General features: G+C 28.7%; 1 protein-coding gene across 5 annotated transcripts; it reads left to right on the top strand.

Moving 5' to 3' along the window:
• The first annotated feature begins 6,719 nt into the window (after positions 1 to 6,719).
• Positions 6,720 to 10,460, top strand: LOC101488900 (DNA-dependent metalloprotease WSS1-like). 5 transcript variants are annotated; one of them, XM_027331499.2, is made up of 5 exons: positions 6,720 to 6,897; positions 7,199 to 7,382; positions 7,481 to 7,676; positions 8,112 to 8,546; positions 9,475 to 9,813. In XM_027331499.2, exons 2-5 carry the CDS (start codon positions 7,228 to 7,230, stop codon positions 9,574 to 9,576), a joined length of 888 nt encoding a protein of 295 aa, XP_027187300.1. In that variant the 5' UTR covers positions 6,720 to 6,897; positions 7,199 to 7,227; the 3' UTR covers positions 9,577 to 9,813. The 5 variants fall into 5 exon arrangements, with proteins under 5 accessions (XP_027187300.1, XP_012571944.1, XP_012571937.1 ...); XM_012716490.3 differs by having other exon boundaries at positions 6,721 to 6,897; positions 9,525 to 9,813; XM_012716483.3 differs by having other exon boundaries at positions 6,721 to 6,897; positions 9,493 to 9,813.
• The last annotated feature ends 424 nt before the right edge of the window (positions 10,461 to 10,884 follow it).

The raw sequence follows: 10,884 nt of genomic DNA, 5'->3' as shown, positions 1-10,884 counted from the left end.
CACTATTATTACTTATTAGTAGTGTGTCACACGGTGATGTTTGTCTTTATCTTTGTCATTACTCGTTAGTGGTAAACTAGTGGCAGCTCAGTTTTGAGTTCACACTTACTACTTCACACGCATTCACATTCATTTACTACTTACTTCTTACACTTTTCTATATTTTGAAACCGATTTATTCCTAAATTCTCTATGTAAAAGATGAACACATTCTTATTTTCAAATATTAAAATTTTCCAGTCAATTAGCAGATTTGATTTCATTAATTAATTAATTAATTAAAGAAAGACCTGTCAGATGAACTAGTAGCAGTGCACATTTTGTTTCAAAAGTGTTAGATAGATCATAGACCTCATATGACCCATTAAATTAGATATACTTCTGCATCATCGGTATAACGCCATAATTTCCTATTTTACAACAATAAATGTTTGGCCCAATAGTGTCGTCACATTTGAGGATAACAAATTCTAAGGCCATTATTTAATTGACGAGAAAAACCCACTTAACCAAAAGTGGAGTGGATTTGGGTTTAGTCTTTCAACAAACTTCTTATAATGCTTTCTGTTTGCTTATGTATGTGACTCAGAATATTCATTTCGTATTAGAATTTTTCTCATTTCATTTTAAAAATTTCACTTTTTTTTTGCAAACCCAATAGATTTTTAATACTAACAAAACAAATACATAGATTACAATTAGACTAATTAACACATTTTTTAGATAATTTATAGAGTTAATAACAAATATAAAATAAAATATATTAATTTAGTTTGGATGGAGTGGCCGAATATGGTATAATTGTGTTTAAAATTTTAAAAAATAAAATAAATGTTTAAAATGAGAATTTTATTTGAGTGGTTTCTCATAAAAAATAATTTTTGAAGGTGTATTTTTTAAAAAAGAAAACTGATTTTATTATGTTAAAAGTATATGATAATTAATATCTAAAATATTAAATGTCCATATTATTTTTTGAATTTATTACACATGAATTCAAAATAACTTTTATTATTTTTAAATAATTTCTCATAAAAAATATTTTATTGTAACTTTAAATAATATTAATTTAATTTATTATTTCAAAAAAATTAGGCTAAATTACATCTGCGGTCCTTTAACTTAATTTCAGTTAACATTTTAGTCATTTATCTTTTTTTTCCAATTTGGTCCTTTATTTTAATTTTAAGTGACAATTTGATATTTTATATTTTATATTTTAAAATTTCATCAATGTTATCCTTTTTTTTACAAAAATTCAAAAAAATCATCAAAATTTTCAAACAAAGATCATAAAATTAATAATCATCTTCAATATAATGCAAATTTCATCAAATGCTTAACTCAAATATTCAAATAAATTCATATTTTCATCTCCAACAATATCAATTAAAGAATAAAAATATGAATTTATTTAAAGATTTAAGTTATGAATTTGATTAAATTTTCATTTCATTGAAGATAATAATTAATTTTATGGGTTTTGTTTAAAAAAATTGATAATTTTTTTGAATTTTTGTAAAAAGAAAGACAACATTGTTGACATTTTAGAACATAAAATATCAAATTGTCACTTTAAATTAAAATAAAAGATCAATTCAAAAAAAAATACTAAAACATTAATTAAAATTAAACTAAAGGATCACTAATGTAATTTAACCAAATATTTATCATCACTTCAAATATATAGTCACATAAATAGCTTCAAGTACATTACTTAAAGCAATTCATGTAGCTACTATTATAATTTGTAAATAAAAAATAAAAATAAAAAGATGCCGTGAAGGATGTATTGAAAAGAAAGAAAAAATCCACGTAATTATCAATTAATGTAGTCATCATCATGTAGTTACTATTATAATAAAAATAAGTATGGTAGTGTACTATAATAAAAATAAGTATGGTAGTTTTAAATAATGTTAGAATTTTTAAAACAATAAAAACAGATAAATCAAATTTGTATAACATTCCATAACTAAAATAAAAACACAAATTAATATTTAGTTTTTATTTTTTAGGAAATACATAATGACATGGGAAATACAATTAGGAGCAATAACATAAACAAAGTAGCCACTCTCTCTAGTCGCAACATATATTGATTCTTACACTCTCAAATGTTTGCTATTAAATTAAAAAATACGTCACAATCCCTTAACTTAATTTTAATTATTATTTTAACTTATTTATTTATTTATTTATTTTAATTTTAAATGATAATTTAATTTTTTATAATAATTTGATCTAAGTAGGATAACGTTTTTGACATACTCATTAAATAAAAGTGGAAACCACCTTATAATAAGTCGGTTTTGTATAATACAAGTTGCTACCAACATTTTGGTGGTACAGGCGTTGTAGCCTTGTAGGCTTGAGGTTGCACCTGGAAGGATCATTCTAAACGTTGATATAAAATTCATCTTAAGAGTTTTCTAAGTTCCTCGATACATTTAAAAATATTATTTTACATCTTTTATTATATAAAAATAAAAATTTCAAAATAATTCTTTTTTAAAAAGACAATTTTAAAAATTTAGATATTTTAAGAATAAAATAGAAAATTTTAAAAATAAATAATATTATTAATTTAATAAAAATTTATATTTCAAAATTTTGAGTGAAATTTTAAATTTTTAAAATATTCAAAACTTTATAAATGTTTCAAAATGTAAAATTATTTTTCAAAAATTTAGTTTTTGAAACTTTGAAAAAATTATGTTTCAAATTTTTAAATGTTCTGAAATTTTTGTTAAAGAGAACAAACTTAGTTGATTATCCATAATGGTGAGTAGACGACGATCATTGTCATATATTTTTATTATATTATAATTATTATTTTATTTGTTTTCTATGTTAAAGTATTTATTTAAAAATTAGAGTACACAATCTTTAAGTTTTTTCTTATTTCATCATTTATTTATATGGTCTTTGTTATTTACTATGTTTATAGTTTGATTTATTTATGAGTTATAAAGTATTTAAATTTGAATTGTTATAAGGTGTGCCTAGTTACATTGGTTTGATTAGGGAGAGTTAACTAAGATGGAGATGCGCTTGTAATATTTTAAAGAATAAGATTTTATGCGACTTTTTCTGTTTTCATTCAAATTTCAGTTGTTTCATATATTTAATTAGTCAATTAAATACATTTTCCCAAATTTTCAACTTTATCAATTTTTCTCTAAAATATCCGACTTCTCTGTTTATAAAATTCCTTATTTTACACCGTTCTTTACCGTAAATCTGATTTGAATGAAACATACGTCAAAACGAACGTGTGAAAAGTGACAATATTATCCACTGATTGGTTTTCTAATTTAAGGTCATTTTCCTTTACCGAATTTCAAATTTAGTTTTTAGAGTGTCTTCTCATAAATTATGTTTGACGTTTAGCCATAAACTATCGAGTTAGATCGATTGAAGGATAAATAGTCAAAGAACAAAAATTGTTTGCTCGTTCATGTGTGAAAGTGCCAAAATAAGATAAGAGTAAGAGAGCGTTTGAATTCATGAGTATAATATATTGTGAGATGAACGGGAAAATCGTATTTTCCAACGACGGGGCTCGCTACGTACGGCGGTAGCCCTTTGATGGATAAATTAATTAATATACAAATATGAAAATTGTGAGATTAAAATATAGAATAGAAATATTTGTAAGGTGTTGATTGCTTTAATTTCTTTAAAATGGATGGTATTTGACATTATTATGATATTGAGTGTCGAATGAATTTTATGTATATGTTTGATTAGATGAGTTTATGTGATGTGATGATAAAAGATGAATGCATTGTGACAATTTTATGTGGTGATGATGATGTTAGATTAATAATTGTGATGTTATAAATTTGTGATGAGTTTATGCCATTATAATGATTCCTGATTAATGATTGTGATGACATAAATTTGTGATGAGAATATTGAAGTAACCTTATAGTTGATGAAAAAATTGTGATTTTGATTTGTGTTTGAGATGATGGTCTTAATGGAGTATCATAGGCCAACGAGTGGAAAAAAATAAATATTGAGAATATGTGAAGTGAATATTATTTTGTCATCATATAGGTAGGGTCTGACAAACTTAGTGATTCTGGAGAAGTACAACTGAATGAGTCTGATCGTGGCGGTCTGCTATTGAGCCTTAAGGAAAAATTGTTAAACTTTGGAGGTATTCAGGTGGAGAATTCCAATGTGACTTGGAGGTAGCACTCCAAATATCGGGAGTTACCATGCAACACACATTTATCTCAATTGTCGCGTATATATGTCTCAAGTTGAGTTGAGGGGATCTATGAGGACAAGACAAATTTGAATTGTTCGTCCACCATGGTGGCATAGTATCAAACCTCCTAACCAAATACATCAGAGTTAGAATGATACCACATTATGAAGTAGATTCTAATCTCATACATAACATTGCATTTTCTTGTGATTGTTTTTGTTGTGATTTAATATGTGTCGTGTGTGATAATAATTTTTCTTAGATGACTTGATGTTATAGTAAAATGTATTGATTTTCCTTGAGTGGTTTTGACTTTATAATGTTATGTTTTTTTCTTGAAGAACGTTTGTGTAATGATACGATTTACTTATGATTAATTGCGTGTTCTCTTTACTTATATTATACTATTAACATGATTTCGAAACTCACCTCCTTCGTTGTTTGTGTTTGACTGACTTCACTCAGCGTTTGCGAAATCGCAGTTATTACAGATTATGAGTCTTGAAGTTCAGGTTTGGGAGAAGTCACACTCTAATAGGTGATACCAGGAATGTGAGTCATAAGTGTATTTTTATTTATTTAATTAGAAACAACTTTTTAGATGAAAATCTTATAAGTACAAGTAAACTTTTGGAATTAAGAAATTATAGTTAAATCAAGTTTATGGAGATTGCATTGTTCTATAACAAGAAAAAGTTTAAAGTGACCCTTTTAAATTTTAATAAATGTGATGTCCTAAATAAGTTATAAAAGTTTTATTTTCTTGAAAACAAATTTTCTTTATCCAATGCGAATTAAAATTTTAAAAATTATTGTAAGAATTATTATATATTATTTTGGAATTTAGGGTGTCACATAAGCTCCCTAATTGATGCGAGATGATGCGTTGCGAGAAATGCCACCCTTAGGAGGAAAATAACTATCAATAAGATGAAGCCGCCTCTTGGTTCTCAAGAATTTATACTTTCTTTTTACTTGTTTGATTTCATATGATATTTTTTAAGGTTATTCATTTTGATTTCGCTTCTTTATGAATTGGATTTTAAATATTTCTGCCTAGATAACTAAATTATAAGTTTAAATTTTTTATTGTGTGTATAGCTAAATTATTGTTTAAAATATTTGCCATAAGATTTTAATTTAATTTATCGTGTTTTTGTGTGTTTCCCTTTTAGTTGATGATGGTTGTTGTCTTCGCACTAGGTCTTTCTGACTTACGCCATTCACGTTGTTTAGTTTTTTTTTTTTTTTTTTCCAGATTCACAGACAACTAAGTAGCAATCTGTTAGTAGACTCAAATATCGATCATATATTTTTTGGTATGCTTCTTTGATCGAAGACTTTTTTTTTTTGTTAAGTTTGTTGAGTCGTTATGTATTTTGCAGCGATTTTGAGTCTAAAAAGCCTTTTTGGGAGATGTATGAGATATTTAGATTATGCTTTTTGAAACATGATTGAGTTGGAAGTTTAAACAAAAATTTTATAAATTTAGAAATGTTGAAATTATAGAGGATACTCTGTCGAAATTTTTGAGAAAAAAGATATATTTTTTTAAATGGTTATTTGGAACTATTTATTTGCTTAATTGTTAAGTTAGTTGATAAGCTTATCAGACTAGGAGTATAATTTATGCGCCGATCACGACGTTTAACTTTTGAGTCATGACAATGATACAATCTACATGATGAATGTTATTTGATTAGATTAATTCGTGTAACAAGAAAAGATGCATAGATAACATGTCACCTTTACATATTAGACTCAAATATACATTTAGACAACGATAACCCCACAACCACAATTTAACTCATAAAAACAATTCTATTACTAAAATACACCGGTTATAGATTCAAAAATTACCACAACATACATCACAATATCTATATTAATCAGCATATATATTACCATATGTCATGTGTAGTCAAAATTTATCATTGATTGACATATATTAAACTACAATTATCTTATAAATTTATATAATTTAGTTTTCACAACTTTGTCACAATTAATAATTATTTTTCAATTTTTTTAACATAAAATTTTTTTTATATAAAATTTAACTACTTCCATACCTTAAATCAAATTCACAGCTAAAAGTTTATTCCAAATTCTATATCAAATCACAATTCTACAATTGATGTGAGAACACCGTTCTATCCTCATCTCTAAAAATATAGATAAGAAGTTGAGAGCACCTTATACTTTCATCTCTAGAAATATAGATAAGAATGTTTATTGGAATTAGAAGAGTAAATTTAGAATTTGATATAGAACTTATAAATGTAAAATTTTGGATCATATTTGCACGTGATTCTGATTTATTCGATAAAATATATGATATATTATTTTTTGTTGACAAAATTATAACTCAAATGTCTCTTATAAATTAAATAGAAGTAATAATATTTTATTAGAAATTTTAGAATGACAAATATATTGTATCGTATAAATAAAATAAAAACAATAATATTTTTAAAAAAAGTAATTGAAAACTTGGGGCGGTGACTGTGTTTATCTATGTCCTAACAAGCTACGCCTATTCCGGTAGAAAGTTTCACCCATATTATATAAGTATATATAATTTTCTTGTCTACCAAACATAGTGAAAGCACATCGAATGGAATCAAATTTGAAGGGAACACGAAACAACAATTGAGTGGCGCTTACTCAGCGAGGTTAGTTTACGGGAATTGTCGAGCATCATATTCATTACTCTTTCAATTATGGTCAGTTGTAATAGTAATAGTATGTGAGGATTTGACCTTATTTTTTTATTTCTGGATTCAACTATCTGCCCTCGGATGTTTTTCAATCTTCTGGCCTGTGAAAGACTATAGGTAGTAGGAGCATCCGATAACTGATTCTTAATTAGGTTTTGTAAATTTGATTATTGACCCACTGACTACTACCCAACAATAGCATACTACATATATATCTTTGATTGCACAACATAAATAATTTTTTATTTTTACACAGCCAACCTTAATTGGTTGATACCAGCTAGCATGGATCTTAATGATCTCAACAAGGTCTGGGAAATTAAGCCTCTTAAGATAATTGGAGAAGATGAAGCCAGTAAGATTCTTCAAAAAGTAGCTAAGCAGGTGCAACCCATTATGACTAAAAGAAAATGGAAAGTTAAGGTTCTTTCTGAATTCTGGTACTTTCTCATTTACCTCCCTTCACTTCATGTTTAGTTGTTGCACACTTACACTTGTGTGCCTGCCAGTATTATTTGTCTAAAACATTACAATACAGTCCTGCCAATCCATCCCTTTTAGGGCTAAATATAGGACCGGGTGCAGAAGTTAAGCTGAGACTACGCAAGCCTAACCGGGAGTGGGATTTCTTCCCATATGAACAAATTCTTGATACTATGTTGCATGAGCTTTGCCATAATCAACATGGTCCACACAATGCTGACTTTTATAACCTTTTGGATGAAATCAGGAAGGTAATCATGCTTTGCTCCCTGTCTATATATTCAAATGCTTTCTTTGAGTTATGATGACCTTTAAATAGCATGTGCTTTGCAATGGTATGCATTCATGCTGCAATATTCTGCTGATGCACGCATGGTTTTACTTGTCTATATAGATGAAAAACTAGTGCAGTTTTCTAGAGGGTACAGCACATATATATCTCGCTACATATTTTTCCTAGTTAAAGACATTTCGTGTTGATAAAATTCAAAAGAAGATTGTCATTGATAGACATTGCTGAATCAAAAGTGGAATCTTTTTCCTGGTCTGATTTGCTGTGTAATAGTACTTTGTTCAACTAGGATCTTATTTATGTTGTCTTGCCACCTTTTCATATATGTGCACATTCTTGTTAGTATCTATCATAGATGAATTGCTTTCTTAGTTCAGGTCCTATTTGAATGCAGGAATGTGAAGAATTGATGGTCAAAGGGATCAGTGGCACTGGGAAAGGATTTGACCTTTCTGGGAGACGTTTGGGTGGATTCTTCCAGCAACCACCTTTGTCATCACTTCGCCAGACTGCAATGGCTGCTGCTGAAAGCAGAGCACAGCATGGAGTTTTGCTGCCTTCTGGACCTCAGCGTGTAGGTGGTGATAACAATATTAAGTCTGCTCTGAGTCCGATACAAGCTGCTGCCATGGCTGCTGAAAGGAGACTACATGATGACATGTGGTGCGGGTCAAAGTCTGCAGGGGGAGACACTTACATTCAGGAGGGCAGAAGTTCATGCGGACCTTCTGTTAGATCTATTCAGACTCCAGGTATTCAATTTGCAGTGGCCAAGGAAACAACCGGGGAAGCAAAATGGCAGTGCAATACTTGCACTCTGTTAAATAAGGTACAATTTTTTTTTATCTGTTTGATTACGAGATTGATACAACAAAAACAACTACCATTATGTAATAAGGATGGAACATTTGGTTTTAAATCTCTCATAATGGTTTGATCTATACTTTTCCTTAATCTTCCTTTACCTTTAGTTATGGAACTCCTCCATTTGTTCCTGGTCGGTGCTTTAACAAGTCTTTTCCATACATGTCAAAACCCCAAACTGCCAAATACTAGTTTCTATCTTCTTATCTGCAATGATAACTAATCTGATTTTTTTTTCTCTCTTATGATTGTATTACTAATCCAATGTTACCTTGTGTAACCACTCGTCTAGTGTATCATTTTCATCTCAATGTCAGAGTTTACTTTCTTTTTTATTTGTTACAGCCAATTATAAGATTGATAGAATGCATAAAAAATTATTGTTTTGACTGACTGGATTTTATATTAATTTATGTGATTTGTCCAATGTTTCTGCTTCATTGTTGTGTACCATGACAAATAAGTTGACCCTGTCAATTTGATTTTGCAATCTGCAACCTCCATTCAATTTCAACTCATATTGAAGAATAAAAGAGATCTTTCAAATGTCACTTTATACCTTGACACTTGTTGCATTTGCTGATATGGGTAAATTTTGCAAGCTATCTTGATAAGTGAGGAGGTATAGGCAGGCTGTAGTTTTTGTAGGATAAACTTTGTTTAAAGGAACCAGGATCTTTCTATCATAGTGGTACTGTAAGTTGTTAGATCATAGATGTACCCATATGTTTTGTTAGCAAGTAGATGATTTAAATTTTAAAAGGGTTACAGAACCTCATGGTCAGGGAAATGATGTGGTGTCATTTTGTTCAGTAATTAGTAATTAACAAATGAATGTAGCCAACTATTGTTATTGTAGTGTTCAAGACTAGGTAAGCTTCTTCTCTTCCCAGGGATTTTATTTTGAACAGGTACTTAAATCTATATTGATCATCATCAACAGAATATATGCTACACATGTAATTCGCAGTTGCAGATGTTTCCAAACAATTTAATGGACCAGCTTTGCTAGGAGGCATGACATTGCTTGATTAATCTTTTCCAGTTATAAAAGAAAATGGTGGATACAACTTAAACTTTGACACTGAAATGAGTAACTGTACTTAGACAACTTTGTATTCACAACTGTGAACTAATGCACTTGATCAGATAATGTTGTTGAAAAACATATCAATTGACGGCTATCTATAATATAATATGCTTAAAAGTTGTCGAGTAGTTTTTATGTTTTACTTTTTCCCCCTCACTCCTTTTCCAAAACACATTATATGAAGTGGTTTAGTTAATTAGTGCATTTGGAACTAAAACATTGTCCAGTGGATTACTTTTTTAGGTGTGATCTTTGTTATGTGATCAAATTCAAAAAGCTATTCAAGAGATTTTTAATAATGGTACTCCCTTAATTAAATATAAATGAATTCTGCTGCTGATGAGTTGGTTTATTGCAGCCATTGGCATTGATATGTGAAGCCTGTGGAACAGAGAAGCAGAAAGATGTTTCAAAGTACAAAGTTTGGCCTTGCAAATTTTGTACACTAGAAAACAGCATTGAACTTGATAGATGCTTAGCTTGTGGAGAATGGAGATATTCACATGGTCCACCAGTCTCCATTCGCGGACCTTATGTTGGCACCTAACTGAACGCAAGGCAATCGATACTTATCCTTATAATTAGTATGGCAACGTAATCACATATTTGTTAATACTGTATATGTAGTGTATGAGGTTGTTGTGAGAAATTAGAAATATAATAAATTTACTAATAGGACATGTTTATTTTGGTTGTTGTTGTTGTATAGCGGTACAAACTAAAAACATGAGAAAACGTGTAGAGAATAAAAAAAAATATGTGTAAAGTTTTGCACTTTTTTTAAAGTTACTCAAAGCCTTGAACACATCTAGAACAACGACGATTACTGATGCCATTAGGGTGTGATTGCTGCCTATTTCAACTGCAAGGAATCTGAATCGGAAGCCTTTGATATAAAACAACTAAATAGAACTTCTAGATACCCGAATAGGATTCACACCTATCACAATCTTGAGTCTTCACTACAAATATCAAACTTGGATTCTTAAATTCTTAAATTAGAAAGTATAAAATTTTAATCTATTGGTAAAAATTGATATTAATAATGTCATCGGAAGTTCTAATTCATAATTTATTTATTTATTTTAAATAAATATTGAAAGGTAGATTAACAACCATCTTATATATATTTGCTAAACATTATTTGTAGTAAATGAGAATTTGCTAAACATTATTTGTAGTAAATGAGAGTGAAAGAAATAATAAAAACAAT

The sequence above is a fragment of the Cicer arietinum genome, chromosome 1 (assembly GCF_000331145.2).
Source record: "Cicer arietinum cultivar CDC Frontier isolate Library 1 chromosome 1, Cicar.CDCFrontier_v2.0, whole genome shotgun sequence".
Taxonomy (NCBI): Eukaryota; Viridiplantae; Streptophyta; class Magnoliopsida; order Fabales; family Fabaceae; genus Cicer; species Cicer arietinum.
Note: the sequence above shows the minus strand (reverse complement) of the source record. Positions and strands in the feature narration are given on the sequence as shown.

Bases quoted from the DNA above. Each gene is read 5' to 3' on its own strand.
- LOC101488900 (XM_004486529.4), top strand. From the start codon at position 7,228: ATGGATCTTAATGATCTCAACAAGGTCTGGGAAATTAAGCCTCTTAAG. The intron at 7,677-8,111 runs GTAATCATGCTT...ATTTGAATGCAG, and splicing joins TTTTGGATGAAATCAGGAAG to GAATGTGAAGAATTGATGGT. The intron at 8,547-10,029 runs GTACAATTTTTT...GGTTTATTGCAG, and splicing joins CTTGCACTCTGTTAAATAAG to CCATTGGCATTGATATGTGA.